Here is a 19,124-nt window from a genome sequence, read left to right as displayed (position 1 = left end):
GGTGGGGGAGCAGGGAAGGGGGGAGGGGCAGAGGGAGAGGGAAAGAGAGAATCTTAAGCAGACTCTATGCCCAGCACGGAGCCCAATGCAGGGCTCGACTTCATTATCCTGACATCATGACCCCAGCCGAAATCAAGAGTCAGACGCTTAAATGACTGAGCCACCCCAATGCCTGTTACTACTTCATTTCTTAGGGGTAGTTTTGCCAGATATGGCAGGGTCAACAGTTCTTTTCTTTGAGTACTTAAAAATGTTGTGCCGGTGTACCTCGGTGGCTCAGTCAGTTAGGCAGCTGACGCTTGATTTTGGCTCAGGTCATGATCTCAGGGTCCTGGGATCAAGCCCTGCATCAGGCTCTGCTGTCAGTGGGGAGCCTGCCCGAGGATTCTCTCTCTCTCTCTGCCCCTCCCCCCAATATAAATAAATAAATAAATCTTTGGGAAGAAAAAAGGAAAAATGTTGTGCCATTTGCATCTCTCCTTCATGGTTTCTTTCTTTTTCTTTTTAAAGATTTTATTTATTTATTTGACAGACAGAGATCACAAGGAGGCAGAGAGGCAGGCAGAGAGAGAGGAAGGGAAGCAGGCTCCCTGCCGAGCAGAGAGCCCGATGCGGGGCTCCATCCCAGGACCCTGGGATCATGACCTGAGCCGAAGGCAGAGGCTTTAACACACTGAGCCACCCAGGCGCCCCTTCCTTCATGGTTTCTGATGAGAAATCCGTTGTCACTTTGTTTTCTGCCCATAAGTAAGTTGTGGTCTCTCTCTAGCTAATTTTAAGGTTTTTTTTTCTTTGTCTTTAGTTTTCTTAAGTCTGATTGTAATGTGTCTTGGTGTAGATTTCTTTGGCTTTTCCTCTGGGGGTTTTCCTCAGTTTCTTGAAACTTGTACGTTGATAATTTTTGTTAAATTTGGGAAATTCTCAGCCAGTTTCTTCAAATATTTTTTCAGCCCCACACTTGTTCTCCTCTCCTTCTGGGACTCTGATGACACAAATGCCCGATCTTCTATTATTGTCTCACAGGTCCCTGAGGCTCTGCTCATTTTTTTTCCAGCCAATTTTCCTTTCTGTTCATATTGGATCATTTCCATTGTTCCATTGTCAAGTTCTCAGATTCTTTCCTCTGTCCTCTCTATTCTCCTGTTGAGCCCACAGTGGAGTTTTAAATTTTGTCAATGTTATTTTTCGGTTCTAAAATTTCCATTCAGTTTGTCTTTGTATCTTTTCTTTCTTGGCTAAGACTTTCTATTCTCAAATTTCTTTTGAGTATGTTGAAACATTTTTATGATAGCTGCTCTAAAATTCTTGTCAGATAGTTCTAACATCTGTGTTATCTCAATGTTGATATCTCTTGATTGTCTTTTCTCATTCCAGTCGAGATTTTTCTGCTTCTTCTCATGATGCCTGATTTTTCAGTTATGTCCTGGATATTTTGGGAACTATGACACTCTAGATTTTATTTAAATGCTGTGTTTAACAGGTCTCCTCTGACACTGTTCTGCTAGAAAGGAAGAATCCTCTTCTTCTGAAGAAGATTCTGAAAAATGCTCCTTATTGCCAGGTAGATGTAAAGTTCAGGTTCCCCAGCTGACCTCCTTTGACACCCCAGAAGGAAACAAGCACCTTGTTGCTACTGGGCAAGGGTAGGATTTCAGGCCTTCCCACACACCACGTCTGACACCACCCTGGTGGGAAGGCAGAGGACACCTTGTTATCAAGTGGGGATGGAAGTCCAAGAGCCCCACGCAGCCTAAACTGATACTATGGGCAAGGGGTCTCGTTACCCCCAGGCCGGGATGAAAATCTAGGCTCCCCATTCAGCCTTTGCTGATGAGAATGGGAGTAGGAGCACAGTTCTTTTACGTGATACTTGGCTGGAACAGGGCGGTATTATTGAAGTTTTTCTCTCTTGCTACGTTGCCTTTTCCCTGGTACTTTAACACATGAAAGCAGGCTTTCCTGGGGCTGTTCTCAGTCTATGCCAGTTGGCATTCTAGGTTGCCAGTTTCTCTAGCACCTAGTCCAAGATATGTGGGGCAAAAAGAAAATGGGGAAATCACCACTGTGTCATTCCTCAGGTTCCGACGACCATGGCAAGTTTGCCTCCCTCTCTCCAACTTACAGAGTACCCTTATCTTTGTTTTATATATAATGTCCTGAGGTTTTAGCTGTACTCAGCAGGAGAAATAGAGAGAATTATGTCTATTCCATTTTGGTCCCATCGGTGATTTTTAACTTAATTTTTGAATAGGTAATACATTCACATGGTCTCTCCCCCAACTCCCCAGATCTCCCTAGCCAGAAAACTGGTCTTGGGTCGTGTGTGTGTGTGTGTGTCTGTGGCGTGGGGGCCGGGGTGGGGGATGTAATATGCTTAGGGATTATACAAATGAAAGGCACTAAGAAGATACTCTTTTTTAAAGATTTTTTTATTGATTTATTTAGAGAGAGGGAGCACAAGTGGGAGGAAGGGCAGAGAGAGAGGGAGAGAGAGAATCTCAAACAGACTTGGCACTGAATGCAGAGCCTGACACAAGCCATGACCCCAAGATCAAGACCTGAGCCAAAATCAAGAATCGGTCACTCAGGGCTCCCGGGTGGCTCAGTCATCAAGCATCAGCCTTCGGTTCAGGTCATGGTCCCAGGATCCTGGGATCGAGCCCCACATGGGGCTCCCTGCTCAGCAGAAAGCCTACTTCTTGCTCTCCCACTCCCCCTGCCTGTGTTTCCTCTCTTGCTGTCTCTCTCTGTCAGATAAATAAATAAATAAAATCTTTGTTTTTTATAAAGAAAATCTTTAAAATAAAAAAGCATCAGTCACTCAACCAACTGAGCCACCCAGGCATCCCCGAAAATATCCTTTTTTATAAGTTTTTATTTATTTATTTGACACAGAGAGAGAGAGATCATAAGTAGGCAGAGAGAGAGAGGGAGAAGCAGGCTCCCGCTGAGCAGAGAGCCCCATGCCGGCCTCGATCCTAGGACCCTGAGATCACGACCTGAGCTGAAAGCAGAGGCTCAACCCACTGAGCCACCCAGGCGCCCCCCAGAAAATATTCTTAATATTTTTCACACAGAGGATAGATACTGTTACTATTATGTTGAACACTGGTTTTTTAATTACTATTAATTTTTAACTTTTTATCATGAAATATTACACACATTTTGAATAATGCTGCTATAAATATTCTTGGCCATGCCTCCCATTGCACATGTACACATATTCCGGTTGGGCATATTGCCACGAGTGGAATCACTGTGTTCTCGCATATGCATGCTTTAACATTACCCAATAAAGATAAAATGCTTTCCAGCAAAGTTGCACCAATTTAGATCACCATCAGAAATATGAGAGTGCTTATCACACCACATTCTCCTCAATACTTCATACTATCGGTCTTTTTCATTGAGGACATTCTAGGGATTTTATAGTGGTATCTCACTAAGGGTTTTTTTTTTTTTTTTTTTTTGATTTTTTTTATTTTTTTGACAGAGAGGAGCGCGCACAAGCACAGGGAGCAGGAGAGGGGGAAGCAGGCTCCCGGCTGAGCAGGGAGCCCGATGCAGGGCTCCATCCCAGGACCCCAGGATCATGACCTGAGCAGAAGGCAGATGCCCAACCAACTGAGCCACCCGGGCGCCCCTCACTGTGGTTTAAATTTGCATTCCCTGGTTAACTAAGGTTAAGCCCTTTTCATGTTTACTAAAACCTTGATTTTCCCCTTTTGTAAAATGCCTGTTCAAATGCTTTGCCCACTTTTCTACTCGGTGATCTTCTTATTGGCTTGTAAGAGTTCTTTACATCCTCGAGATATACACCCTTTGACAGTAATAGGTGGTGCAGATATCTTCTATTCGGTGGCTTTCCTTTTCTTCTCTTACAACACTACCTTTTAAATGAATAGAAGCTTTAAAATTTATGGTAGCCAGATGTCAATCTTTTTCATTATGGTTAATGTTTTTTTTTGCATCTTGTCTGAGAACTATTTTCCTAATCTGTGATCATAAAGACACTTGTCTATATCATCTTTTTCCTGTTTTGTTTTGTGCCAAAACCTGGGGATGAATTTTCTGTATTGTCTTTAAAGGCTCTATTGCTTCACCTTTCCCCCTATATGTTTCTTGTTATTCAATTTCTATTTTATTCAATTCTGTATTGCCTTGCCTGGCACGTGATCAATCAGTACATGTAGGTAGTACCCACATTAACTAGAGGACTTAAAGAGAGCCTATTTTAATCCTCATGTTTGCAAAAGAATGACTGACTATATAAACAAATGAACGTACTACATACACAATGAATGTCAAGCTACTTCAATAAGTTTTTTTCTCTCACAGAATGAAATACAAAACCAGGTACTGAGTGAAAGCCCTATGTGGTACATTACGATAAAACATCATGAAAAAACGACTTCCCATTTGTCTTCCTTCCAACCTCCCCCCCCACCGCCCACCGCCCCCTGCTGACCCTGTCGCCTTGAACGGGACTGTGCTGTTACAGGTCTCCGTGTCATTCGAGGATGTGACTGTGGACTTCAGCAAGGAAGAGTGGCAGCAACTGGACCCTGCTCAGAGACGCTTGTACCGGGATGTGACGCTGGAGAATTACAGCCACCTGCGCTCAGTGGGTAAGCACAGCTGCCCTGTGTGCCTGCCAGGCGCCTGAGTGTGGCTATTTCCATTCTCAGCTGCTGGGTGTTCTGGAACATCTTGAGTGTGTGATGGGGTCATCTTTGATCTGTCCAGGATTCTTCAGTCCCTTTTCAGCACTCATTATTACTCTGTTGCCAATGAAATGTGCTTACTTTTCTGGAGAGCAAATGGAAATGTCATTGAAAGTCCCCTGAAATCCAATCAGCTGGACCCGATCCTGTACTATGTCCTGTTAACAGGGTGCCTGGTTCCCAAACCAGAGGTCATCTTCAAGTTGGAGCAAGGAGAGGGGCCATGGACATTGGAGGGGGAAACCCCACATCAGAGCTGGTCAGGTGAGTGAGTGTGACTCAGGCAGATGGGGGACATGGAAGCAAATCTCATTTTTTCAGGAAGAGGCTGATAGCTTTGAAAGGCTGTGAAGATAACCTGCCAGCAAGTTCTAAACTGCCTTTTTTTTTTTAGGATTTTATTTATTTATTACACGGAAAGAAAGAGCAAGAGAGCACATAAGCAGGGGAGTGGGAAGCAGCAGACAGAGGGACAGAGAGACAGAGAGAAGCAGGCTCCCCACTGAGTAAGGAGTCGGATGCCGGGCTTGATCCCAGGGACCCCAGGATCGTGTCCTGAGCCAAAAGCAGACGCTTAACCAACTGAGCCACCCAGGTGCCCCAAAAGTTCTAAACTTCTATAGTTTATTGGAGATAGTTCACGGAAGCTCCTTTGATACCTGAACAGTTTCTCCAAGTACAATCCTTGCAAATAGCCATTGTCTTCATTGCTTGGCATTTTGACGAGAGAGCTGTCTCTCATCTCTGTGTCCTGGATCACATACCTCCCACCCTATCTTATCTAAGATCTGTTTTTTCTTCCTACTCCGCTCCCACCCCCTTTCTCTTAGATTCCTTCCTTGCACATTCAGACATTTTAACATTTCTTCCTTTTTATTCCAGTTCCGCATGTTCATTCCAGGGGTAACGGAGTTACTGTGTTTATCTGTGAATTTGTGTGGTAATTGTTAAAAGCCAGAAGTATGGGTTTATGAGCCTATTTTTAGTACATATAAATTATATTGTGCCCCAGGTCTTTTTTTTTTTTAAGATTTTATTTATTTATTTGACAGAGAGATCACAAGTAGACAGAGAGGCAGGCAGAGAGAGAGAGGGAAGCAGGCTCCCTGCTGAGCACAGAGCCCGATGCGGGACTCGATCCCAGGACCCTGAGATCATGACCTGAGCTCAAGGCAGCGGCTTAACCCACTGAGCCACCCAGGCGCCCTGTGCCCCAGGTCTTAATTCTGTTCCTTTTTTTTTTCACTCATCCATAAGGTCTGTCCGTATTACAGTGTGTTCATCTGGCTTCATTCCTTCAAACGGCTGCATAATATTTTATTACTTGCCCCTTTTTCCAGCCTTCTCGTCTTCCTTATACCCCCCAGCCATGAGGTTGTCCTAGGGACCCTGTCCACTGTTCACCAGTCTTTTCTTCATATACATGCACACATTCATCCGTATTAAATTCTGATGACTCTGCTTTTGACATCTCCAGTCTGGTTTTCACTGGTATTTTAGTACTAGATTTAGCTACCCAGAAGGTTCCCATGAGATGTTTCTTCTTGACCCTCAGTACGTCAGGAATTGGAATCATCATCTCACACATCACCTTCCCACCTTCCAAATTCTGTCACATTCTGTCAGTGCTTCTTTAATCTTTCAGCCTTTTTTTTTTAATTAGTCACCCTACAGTTCCTAGTGCTTTTCCATTTTTGCAAATACCATTTTCAGTTCTCAGCCCATCTTCCCAGTTCCCAGTGATACCACCTAAAACCAGCTCTGTGTTTTCTTTTTTCTTTTTTTTTTTTTAAAGATTTTATTTATTTATTTGACAGAGAGAGATCACAGTAGACAGAGGCAGGCAGAGAGAGAGAGAGAGAGAGAGGGAAGCAGGCTCCCTGCTGAGCAGAGAGCCCGATGTGGAGCTCGATCCCAGGACCCCGAGATCATGACCCAAGCCGAAGGCAGTGGCTTAACCCACTGAGCCACCCAGGCGCCCCAGCTCTGTGTTTTCTTATGCCTGAATTATGATGATTTTATGCCTGATTGAATTCACTGATTCCATTCTTTCTATTAGTTCACTTTCAGTGACCCTTTGGATGTCTTCTTTGGAAAACTGTCTATTCAGTTCCTCTACCCATTTTTTTAATTGGTTTGCTTGCTTTGTGCCAATGAGTTGTATGAGCTCTTTATAGCATTTGGATATTAACTCCTGATCAGATACATGACTTGCAAAGATCTTGCCTCGCGTTGGCTGCTTTTTCATTTTGTGGATTGTTTCGTGTGCTTTGCATTTCTGACATCTTCTTGATGTCTCCCCCATTTGTCAGTGTTCCATGAATCTGACTCTTTATTCTGTGCCCTCTCCCTTCAGATGACACGTTTGCACCTGGTGATCAGATTTTGGTGTTCTGCGAAATGGCTCACTTAGTCCAACATAGATGGCTCTTTCTTTTTCCTCACCTTTCTTTCCACAGGAACTCAGAAAAAAAAGCACAGATTTTAGACTGTGTGGTAACTGAGGCCTTTACCTCCATGTTTTTAGAAAGTTCTCAGAATGAAGAGCCTGTTTCTTACTGTACAATTCAGGGGCTGATCAGAAGAGAGAAACTGTAGAAATTTGAACAGGGAAAGCATAACATAAAGAATTATTGGGGCGCCTGGGTGGCTCAGTCGTTAAGCCTCTGCCTTCAGCTCAGGTCAGTGATCCCAGGGTGCTGGGATGGAGCTCCGCATCGGGCTCCCTGCTCAGCGGGAAGCCTGTATCTCCCTCTCCCTCTGCCCCTGCTTGTGTTCCCTCTCTCTGTGTCTCTCTCTGTCAATAAATAAATAAAATCTTAAAAAAGAAAGAATCGTTAGCTCTGGTGAGACAGAAGTGACAAGAGATTAGTAGAAGTAAAGAGAAATCTAAAGAATAAAGGAACCACAGATAAAAGGAACAGCCAGTGCCTCTAGGGCTGCAATGGGCCACCCACCAAAGAGCCTCCCCTGCTTCCCAGAGAAGAATCCAGACCTTGTTGAGGGGCCCAGCCATGGCCCAGAGCATGGAAGAAGAGTTACTGAGGTGCCATGCTGGTGGAACTTGCTGGAAAGCCGCCCCCCGGCATTCCAGAGAAAGCTCAACACTGCGACAGATATTTATTTATTTATTTTTAAAGATTTTAATTATTTATTTTACAGACAGAGATCACACGTAGGCAGAGAGGCAGCAGAGAGAGAGAGGAAAGCAAGCTCCCTGCTGAGCAGAGAGCCCGATGCGGGGCTCAATCCCAGGATCCTGGGATCATGACCTGAGCTGAAGGCAGAGGCTTTAACCCACTGAGCCACCCAGGCGCCCCTGTGACAGATATTTAAAGAGACTCAGATCCGTCTTTGTAGAGCAGGCAAAGAGGCATGAATTTAGAGTTGAGAGGCAATAAGTTGGTTCCCAGCGCCTTTATTCTTCCGTTTTTCTGAAGCAAAGCATGGGAACTATTTGGCAAACTTAAATTAATTGAATTTGGGGAGATCGGCAGAGGAGAATCTCTTGCTGTCTTTCGGAAGGAGGTTTCAAGTGTTGGCTCAGGGGAATTCCAAGGACCATAGATTATGTTTGGAAAGGGACAACAGTTGCATGAAATATTAACAGTTTCAGTCTTTGTGTTCTGAAAGAAAACCATGCCAAATTCAGTATCGGTATGAGTGGTACCATGTCTGATTTGTAAATTCATAGCAGATATAACCTCCGGAGAAGTGTCCTAAAATCAGAGCTAACATTTTGAATATGCGGAGGAGCAAAACAACAAGCTCGGTGTCAATGTATAGCGTCTTTTGTATAAGAAGTCTGAGATGAATGGATTTGTTCAGCAAGTCAACTCTGATCGCAGTGGGCCATTCGGGGACCACGTTCCAAGTCCCTGCTCTGACATCTCCTAGGGCATCGTGGTCAGCTGTGTGGTGAATGTTGGGTCATTGTTGAGTCCGGTGGGAAGGAGAGAGGGGAAGAGTGTTGCCCACCGTCTTGAGTCCCAGGCTGGCAGCTGCACATGTCATTTCTACTCATACTCCACTGGTGAAGACAAAGGAAGGCTGGTAAATGGGTTGCCCAGCTACCTTCTAGTACTATAAAAGAAGAGGCAAATGCAAATCTTTTTTTGGTGGATAGCTTGCAGTTTCTGCCGTAGGTGGCTTTCCCTGGCCTATTTGACACTTGTTGAAAGCATCGATCCCTGGGACCAAGGAAAACTTGCAGCTGGCCGAGAGTTGGAGCACGGTATCTATTTACTATTTAGATGGCTGATGTTGGCACCGTGTTTCCTATAGATGTAGAAGAATGGGTCTTTGAGGCACATAAAGTTTATGCTGGTCCTCCTATGGTTCAGAGGGAAAAGCGAGAGAAGGCAAAGAGATTAGAACAGTTTAGAGCTGATAAGTAATGAAGACATATAATCTGAACTCTCTCTCCCCTGTCAGGATTCCCCATGACAGACTTGGGTTTCTTCTTCTGGTTAGACTCACTGGCCAGACCTCCTCCATAGTGGATATGAATCCCCAGGATTCAAATCCCATATCTCTCATTTATTTAGCAATTTGATTTCAGCAAGATGCATAACCTGTGTGCTGCTGTTTTCTCATCTGTGAAACATGGTTGGTAATGATGGCCGCCTTTTAAGGTTTAGTGAGGATTAAATGAGCTATTACGTGTGAAGCACTGGGAACGGGGCCTGGCGCATTATAAATGGTATATAATTATTTCGTATGTAGTAAGCACTTTAGAAGAATTTTATATGACTACATTATTGCTATTTTCATGATTGTCATATGGACTCTTCCATTTCTGTGTTCACCTCATCTGAACTACATGTACCCCCTACCCTCTGCTAATTGTCCTTCGTGTCATTTTTACTTTTTTCTTTTTCTTTTTAGACGAGGATATTGGGGAAAAGCAACACCAGAGAATTGCTGGGAAAGTTTCATTGCACTGTGAGAAATTTGGTCAACTCATAGGAGAAGATCCATTGTGTTCCATTTTAGAAGAATTGTGGCAAAACAAAAGCCAGCTAGAGAGATATCGGGAGAGCCAGAATCACCCTTTAAGTCATGTGAAAGTATTGATTAAGGAGAGGGGCTATGAATGTAAGAATACTGAAAAAATAATCCATGTGAGTACCAAGCTTGTTCCTTCAATTAAAAGTCTCCGTAACTATGACCCATTTAGAAAGAGTCTGAAGCATACTTTAAACTTACACAATCATAATAAAAGCAATGCAACAAAGAAGCTTGATAAGATTTTTGGAAATGATAACAATTTTGCCCCTAGCTCTTCGTCTACTGAGACTGCGAATACAGGGGCAAATTCCTGTGACATTAATCAATGTGAAAAACATCTTGGCAACAAACAAGTTCTCATCCACCATCAGACAATTCAGACTGGGGAGCAACTGCCTGTATGTACTGAGTGTGTAAAGGGCTTCTCCCAAAAGCCCCATCTCTCTGAGCATCAGAGAATTCATGCTGAGGAAAAATCCCATGAATGTCATAAAAGCCACAAAGCCCTCAGGCAGAAGCCACCAATTAATGTACCTCAAAGTGCTTATACAGGAGACAAACCCTATATATGTACTCAATGTGAGAAGGCCTTTACTCTCAAGTCGAACCTCATTACACATCAGAAAATTCATACTGGGCAGAAACCCTATAAATGCAGTGAATGCGGAAAAGCCTTTTTCCACAGATCCTATCTCTTTAGACACATGAGAATCCATACGGGAGAAAAACCGTACGAATGCCGTGAGTGTGGAAGAGGCTTCTCCCAGAATTCAGACCTTACCATACATCAGAAAACTCATACCGGAGAGAAACACTACGCGTGCGGCGAATGCGGGAAAGCCTTCACCAGAAAGTCAGCACTCAGAATGCATCAGAGAATCCACACAGGAGAGAAACCCTACGTATGCCCTGAATGCGGGAAGGCCTTCATCCAGAAATCCCACTTCAACACACATCAGAGAATCCATACCGGCGAGAAGCCTTACGAATGTGGCGAGTGCGGAAAGTCGTTCACGAAGAAGTCACAGCTCCACGTGCATCAAAGAATTCACACAGGGGAAAAACCCTATATATGTACAGAATGTGGAAAGGTCTTCACTCACAGGACAAACCTCACTACACATCAGAAAACTCATACTGGAGAGAAACCCTATACATGTGCTGAATGTGGCAAGGCTTTCAGCGACCAGTCAAATCTCATTAAACACCAGAAAACGCACACTGGAGAGAAACCCTATAAATGCAACGGCTGTGGAAAAGCCTTCATATGGAAATCACGCCTCAAAATACATCAGAAATCTCATATTGGAGAGAGACACTATGAATGCAACGAATGTGGGAAAGCCTTCATCCAGAAATCGACACTAAGTGTGCATCAGAGAATCCACACAGGAGAGAAACCCTACGTTTGTCCTGAATGCGGGAAGGCCTTCATCCAGAAATCCCACTTCATTGCACATCATAGAATCCATACCGGAGAGAAGCCTTACGAGTGCAGCGACTGTGGCAAGTGCTTTACTAAGAAGTCACAGCTTCGTGTGCATCAGAAGATTCACACAGGGGAGAAACCCAATATATGCGCCGAATGTGGAAAAGCCTTCACTGACAGGTCCAATCTGATAACACATCAGAAAATCCACACTAGAGAGAAACCCTATAAATGCAGTGACTGCGGAAAAACCTTCACTTGGAAGTCCCGCCTCACTATCCATCAGAAATCTCATACTGGAGAGAGACACTATGAATGCAGTAAATGCGGGAAAGCCTTCATCCAGAAAGCAACATTAAGTATGCATCAGATTATTCATACCGGAAAGAAACCCTATGCCTGTATAGAATGTCAGAAGGCCTTCACCGACAGATCGAATCTCATTAAGCACCAGAAAACTCACAGTGGAGAAAAAGTATAAAGCCACTGACTGAAAAGGCCTTCAGCTGGGACTCAGACCTGGGGATACATCAGAGGTCTCAGAGTAGGGAAAGAGGAGTGCCAGATGCTGTGATCGGGGGTGCGGGGTTGGGGCGGGGGGAGTGGGCATGATAGCCCACAGCTTAAGTGAACAGAAGGCAAACAAAGCCAAGTGTCCTTCAGCCAGTTGGAAATAGAAACACCGGCACCACCAGTTGACATGCAATTATATGCAGAGGGAAACACTTTGATAAGGGATTTGAGCAATAGTCCTTTTTGGTTGCATGATTCACGTGGAGACCCTCAAGCTCCTGCAAACAGTAGAAAGACAGACCCAGGAGATGACTTGTAATCTCTTATGTTTCACTTTTTGGATTGTATAAATTCAGCACTGATTGGTTCTTCATATCCTGGGATGCGGAAGTGCTTAATACCGGCCACCTTGTTTTCAAGTGTCTAGGGTGGGGAGAAGAGTTTTCATTGTCCAGAGACCCTTGGAGCACCAGAGTCAAGGCAAAAACCTACTGGGGAAGACAGATCTGTGAGGAGAAGCCAGAAGTTTTTGTGATCGTTGACATTTAAGACCCAGAAAAGATGGCATGAGGCACTGTTCTTTCTCTTCCCTTCTCCAGAGTATATTTTTAAAAAATGAAATGGAATTTTAATGACTTTATATATTGGCAAATTAGGCATAGCTGTAGCCAGTGTTACAGGAATATAGTTATTAAACCTTACAGACATCTAAAGATGGCAGTTTGCTCGCTCATTAATTCCATGCTGTGGCCACAGGTGATTCACATCCAAAAAAGGTATGCATACTTTCTGACCTGTACACCAAAAGCTAGCTTTCATGTAGCCCACAGACCACAGACTTCTCATCCTCTTAGGAACTGACCCTAAAACAATGAAACTGAGCCACGACATACTGGACTTCTGGTCTCATCTACTGAAGCTTCTGCTTTCTTTAGGTTTCCTGTTTAAAAGGAGTGGTTGATTAATTGGGTTTCAAGACATGACATTTTGATTTTGTTTTTCTTTCAATTTGGTAAGATACATTCATTTTCTACATGCACATGAAGAGCAGAATTGTGTTGATTGCTATGGGATAAAGTCATGTTGCACTGTATTTGTTTAGTCTAAGATATGATTATAGTTGAACAGCTAGAAGACTTCTCTAGAAAGAGCACTGGTTTTTTTAAAGCACTGATCTATAGACACTTTCTCATTTTCCCTTAAATGTTTTTTATGATACTCATAAGAAAAGGGGCTTTCTAGCATGCAAATTTACCTGATTTTTAAACCTTTTTATTAACGTATAATGCAGACAGAAAATGCAGCTGTCGTAAGCAAACAGCTCAATGAATTCTTACAAACTGAACACACTCAGATCAAGAAACACAACATGCCCAACACACCAGAAGCATTCCCTGTGCTCCCTTCCAAACTTCGTCCCCTCAACTCCCAAGATAAACACTATCTAACAGCATCGACTAGTTTTGTCTGTTGGTATTTTATGTAAATTGAGTCAAACAATTAAATATATTTCATATTTTAATAATATACTCTTTAGTGTCTATGTTTCCTTCACATTGTAAATGTAAAGGTTCATCCACTTTATTGAATGCCCTTGTAGAACATTCATTCATTCTCATGGTCACGATATATTCCATTGTGTGAATTGTATACCACAGTATGTCTGTTCCACTGTTGGTGGACATTTGGGTTGTCTGCAGCCTCGGGCTATTGGAAATAGTGGTGCTATAAATATTTTAGTATCCATTTATTAATGACCATATTTATGAATCTCTGTTAGGCATATTTCTAGGCTTTGAACCGCCAAATCGTACAGTATCCATATGCTCAGCTTTAGTTTATAAAACTAGTTTTCTAATGGGGCTGTACTAATATACACTCTCACCAGTGCAGTAGATGAGTTGCTCCAGGTTCTTGCCAACACTTGGTATTTTCCATCTTTTTTTTTCTTTAGCTTATATATTCTCCATAATGTTAGTATCTAGTGATATCTCCGTGTGATTATAATTTTTATTTCTTCCAATTCCACCATAGCAGCTCCCCAAGACAGTTAACTGATATCTGAGATCTGAGACCCAGGCGTGGTTCTCACATTCCTCACAGTAAGCAAATACTAAGTTTAAATCGTCCCACACAAAAAAGCCTAAAGCCAGATGGTTTAACTGGTTAATTGCATTAAACATTTATAGGAGAAATAATATCGAAGCTCCAAAAAAATCCTTCAAAAAATAGAGGAAGAAGGAACACTCCCCAAGTCTGTGAGGCCAGTATTACCCTGATACTTAAGCTATACCAACACATAAACACATAACAACAACAACAAACTACAGATCAGTATTCCTCATGAATATAGACATAAAAATCCTCAACAAAATATTAGCAAATTGAACCTAACAACATATAAAAGAATTATACATCATGACCAAGTGAGGTTTAGTCCATGATGCAAGGCTGCATCAACATTCAAAAATTATTCAATGTAATGATATTAATAAGCTGAGGAAGAAAAGTCACATGATCTGCAGATTCAATACGATTTTATCAAACTTTGAGCAGGCTTTCTTCTCTCCAAAACTGATAAACTATCTTCAAAATATAGAGAGATGTAGAAAGGATCAAGAATAGCAAAAAGGTTGGGGCACCTGGGTGGCTCAGTGGGTTAAGCCTCTGCCTTCTGCTCGGGTCATGATCTCAGGATCCTGGGATCAAGCCCCGCATCGAGCCCCGCATCAGGCCCTCTGCTCGGTGGGGAGCCTGCTTCTCTCTCTCTGCCTGCCTCTCTGCCTACTTGTGATCTCTCTCTGTCAAATAAATAAATAAAATGTAAAAAAAAAAAAGAATAGCAAAAAGGAATCTGCCAAAGAACAAAGAGGGAGGACATTTGCCAGCCAATTTCAAAATTATTATAAAGCTACAGTAATTGAGATAGTACGGTACTGGCATGGGGATAGATCAACAGAACAGAATAGAGTCCAGTAATAAACCCTCATGCTTACTGTAAACATCTTGTTTCTACTTTATTTTTTTTCCACAAAAGAGCGAAAGCAATTCAATGGGGAAAGAAAACCCTTTCAACATTTGGTGGAGGGATAATTGGATATTCACATGCAAAAAGATAAATTTAAATCTTGCTTCACACCATCCTAACAACTCAAAATGGACCACAGACATAAATATAAAAGCTAAAACTATAAAGGTTTTAGCAGAAAACAGGAGAAAAGTCTCTGTGACCTTGTTTTAGATGAGAAATTCTTAGATAGGACACCATGAACATGATCCATAAGGAAAAAAATAATAAACTGGACTTTAGCAAACCCCAAACCGAAAAGGTTTGTCCTTCAAAAGACACCACCAAGGATGGGGCGCCTGAGTGGCTCAGTGGGTTAAAGCCTCTACCTTCGGCCTGGGTCATGGTCCCAGGGTCCCAGGATTGAGCCCCGTATTGGGCTTTCCGCTTGGCAGTGAGCCTGCTTCCCTTCCCCTCTCTCTCTGCCTGCCTCTCTGCCTACTTGTGATCTCTGTCTGTCAAATAAATAAATAAAATCTTTTTAAAAAATTTTTGATTCAAAAGACACCACCAAGGAAATGAAAAGACAAAACAGACTGGGAGAGGGGCACCTGGGTGGCTCAGTGGGTTAAGCCGCTGCCTTCGGCTCGGGTCGTGATCTCAGGGTCCTGGGATCGAGCCCCGCATCGGGCTCTCTGCTCAGCAGGGAGCCTGCTTCCTCCTCTCTCTCTGTCTGCCTCTCTGCCTGCTTGTGATCTCTCTCTGTCAAATAAATAAATAAAATCTTTAAAAAAAAAAACAGACTGGGAGAAAACATTTATAAGTCCTATGTCTGATAAAAGACTTGTATGCAGGATATATTAAAAACTCCTACAACTTGATAAAAAAAAAAAAGACAAACAACCCATTTTAAAAATGGGCCAAAGACTTAAAGAGAACTTAAGCACATAAAGAAATGCCCAACATCATTGGTCATTAGGGAAATTCTCATGAAAACCACAATAAGATACCCCTTTGCTTGCACTAAAATGGTTATAATAAAAAAAGACTATCATAACAAATGTTGGCAAATATATGGAGAGTTAGGAACTTTCATACATTTCTGGTGTAAATGCATTAAAGTAGTATAGCCACTTAAGAAAAGTGTCAGTTTCCTTAAAAGTTCATCATAAATTTACCATAGGACCCAGCGATGTCACTCCTAGGATCTGCCCAAAAGATACATAACGTGTTCACGCAAACACTTGCACTGGTTCATAACAGCATTATTTATACCAGGCAAAGAGTAGAGACAATCCAAATGTTCATCAACTGGCAAATGATACACAAAATATGGTGCATTCAATAATAAAAAGAAACAAACACTAATAAACACTACAGCATGGGTGAACCTCAAAAATACTATGCTAAATGAAAGAAGCAAGACACAAAAGATCAAGATCATATTCATATATTGAATTTCTATGGAATTTCTGGAAAAATCTATAAAGATCTGTAGACTAGTGGTTGTCTGGGGGTGAAAATGGGAATGGTCATTAACTGTAAATTAGTACAGGAATCTTACTGGGGTGATATAGATGTCCTAGAACTTGATTGTGGTGATGGTTTCATGACTGGGTAAATTTAATGAAGGTCATTGAGGTGATCCTTAATTCCATTCCTTTTGAACATCTGGATTCCCTGCCATACCATCTGTAGCCCCCTACAGCTAGAATGAACTGTTGTTGTCTTGGAGCCTGTTGTACATTTAAGAATAAACTTTTGTTTAAAAAAAGTCCTTGAACTGTACAATTTAAATAATGGAATGTAAATTATACCTCAATAAAGTTGTTTCTTTTTCAGAGTTTGTTTTGCCTGTTCTAGCTTCTTTACATTTCCATATGAATTGTAGAGTAAGTTTGTCCATTTCAACAACAACAAAAAAGCTGCTGTGGTTTTGATTTGGATTAATTTGAATCTATAGATCAATTTGGGGATAATTGAAATCTTAACAACACTGTTTTCTGACTCATAAATAGGTATATCTCTCAATTTTTTAAAAGATTTTATTTATTTACTTGACAGACAGAGATCACAAGTAGGCAGAGAGGCAGGCAGAGAGAGAGGAGGAAGCAGGGCTCCCCACTGAACAGAGAGCCTGATGTGGGGCTCAATCCCAGGACCCTGGGATCATGACCTGAGCCGAAGGCAGAGACTTTAACCCACAGAGCCACCCAAGCGTCCCTATCTCCTGATTTCCTTAATTATTTTTTAATGTTGTTACATTTTATTACATTTGTTGTTTTTGGGTTTTGTTTTGTTTTTAAAGACTTTATTCATTTATTTGTCAGAGAGAGAGAGAGAGCACAAGCAGGGGGAGCAGCAGGCAGAGGCAGAAGAAGTCTCCCCCCTGAGCAAGGACTTGATCCCAGGACCCTGGGATGATGACATTAGCCAAAGGTACACAGGTCTTTTACATCTTCTGACAAATTATTCCCTAAGTTTTTCATATTTTTCATGCTTTTTTACTTCGGGTCTTCTTGTTTCTACTTTATTGTGTGATACTGTTTTTGTTTTTTTTTTTTACTTAAATTTCTTTTTTTTAAGTAACTTCTCTACACCCAACATGGGACTTGAACTCACATCCCTGAGATCAAGAGTTGCATGCTCCACTGACTGAGCCAGCCAGACACCCCTTTAAATTTCTTACTGTTAATTACTAGTATATAGAAACTCAGTTGATGTTTATATGTTTATCTTGTGCAGAAGTTAGAGGAAAGAGTCCCCACACAAGACTACCCTCACTTATGACAGCAACAGCAAGTTCAAGGGTCTCTAAGACCACCCTCTCTGTTTCAGTAATTCACTAGCCGGATTCTCAGAACTCACCGAAAGCTGTTAATACTCACACTTACATTTTATTATAGCTGGAGGATAGACATTAAAATCAGTCAAGGGAAGACGGGAATGGAACACAGTCCTGGAAGGTAAGCTTCCAGTTGGAAGGAAGAGCTTCCAGTTGTCCTCTCCCCATGGAGACATTATTCTCCTGGCCTTGGTAAGTGAAAACGGCATGGAGTACTACCAACCAGTACTCAAGCCTTCAATGGGCTCCATCATGTAGGCATGGTTGACTGTTTACATGGCTGATTTCGGTTTCCAACCCTCAGGAGGCCACACTTCATTATGTTGTTCATATGGCTCTGACCCTCACCCTAAATCACCTAGTTACTATCTGGAAGGCATGAGACCCCCAGGTAAACAAAGACATTCCTATCAGGCACGACATTCCAAGGGCCTAGAGATTATTTTCCAGAAGCTGAAGGCAAAGGCAAGACTTCTCTTTGAATAAGCTTAAATTATTTACTATACAGGCCACCCCCCAACCTTTGGCCAATGCTCTTTCACAGCAAAATATATTTACCTGAACTTGTGATGAACTATTTATCATAGAAATTAGCTAATGGTTACTGAAGTCCAGTTCTTCAAGCCATTTTCCATCGGGGGAAAATAAAGCCTTTAGCTCAATACTCAATATATTTGACCACCAGTATATGTAATATATATAATAGTATAATCTTAACCATAATGCCAGCATTACACATCATAGTATAGTAGCGGAGGTGATCTATGTACACACTAACCCTATAATCAACAATAAGGTATTGTACATTTAAAATTTTGCATCTCTCCTGTTAAGGGTTATTTTCCAAATTAAAATTTTTTAAAAATGAAGGAAGAGAGGTGCCTGGCTGGCTCAGTCAGTAGAGCATGGGACCTTTGGTCTTGGGGTTGTGAGTTCAAGCCCCATGTTAGATGTAGAGATTACTTAAAAATAAAAAAAAATCTTTTAAAAAATAAATAAAAATAAAAAATAAAAAAATAAAAATGAAGGAAGAATAAAGACTTCTCGGATTAACACTCAGATTTTTGAATCTATAAATTTACCTCATATCAAATTTAGGAATTTTCTGGCAATTATTTATTTGGGTAGTTCTTTAGTCATGCCCTAGTTCTCCTCTCCACCAGGACTTGGATGACAGGATCATTAAATACTGTGTGACAGTCTCATGAGTCCCTGAGGATCTGTTCATTTTAAAAATTCTATTTCCTCTCTGTTGCTGAGATGGGGTAGTTTCCGCTCTCCTATCTTCCAACTCACTGATTCCTTCATTGGTTCCCCCAGTTAGCTTGTCTTTTGAGGTTTTCATCCTGGTTATTGTATTTTTCAGTTCTAAATTTCCATGTGGTTTATATATATATTTTTGTATCTTTGATGAGACTTTCCATTTTTTTGCTAAGAGGCTATTTTGTCATTTGTTTCAAGCGTTCCTTTTCTTTTTTTTTTTTAAAGATAGATTTATTTATTTATTTATTTGACAGAGAGAGACACAGAGAGAGGGACAACAAGCAAGGGGAGTGGGAGAGGGAGAAGCAGGCTTCCTGCACGGAGCAGGGAGCC

The 19,124-nt window shown here is 41.9% G+C and overlaps 1 protein-coding gene across 1 annotated transcript in view; it reads left to right on the top strand.

Moving 5' to 3' along the window:
* Positions 1 to 19,124, top strand: part of LOC111150571 (zinc finger protein 674-like) — an 886,492-nt gene that overhangs the window by 9,023 nt on the left and 858,345 nt on the right. Inside the window, exons 2-4 of the mRNA XM_022508057.1 lie at positions 4,502 to 4,628; positions 4,893 to 4,988; positions 9,612 to 11,564. Of these exons, the coding sequence (XP_022363765.1) occupies positions 4,502 to 4,628; positions 4,893 to 4,988; positions 9,612 to 11,564 (2,176 nt within the window). The remainder of the gene's footprint in view (positions 1 to 4,501; positions 4,629 to 4,892; positions 4,989 to 9,611; positions 11,565 to 19,124) is intronic.

Source organism: Enhydra lutris, unplaced genomic scaffold (genome assembly GCF_002288905.1).
Source record: "Enhydra lutris kenyoni isolate GAN:26980312 unplaced genomic scaffold, ASM228890v2 scaffoldscaffold23, whole genome shotgun sequence".
Taxonomy (NCBI): Eukaryota; Metazoa; Chordata; class Mammalia; order Carnivora; family Mustelidae; genus Enhydra; species Enhydra lutris.
The sequence above is the reverse complement of the archived record's forward strand: the minus strand, read 5'-3'. Positions and strand labels throughout refer to the sequence as shown.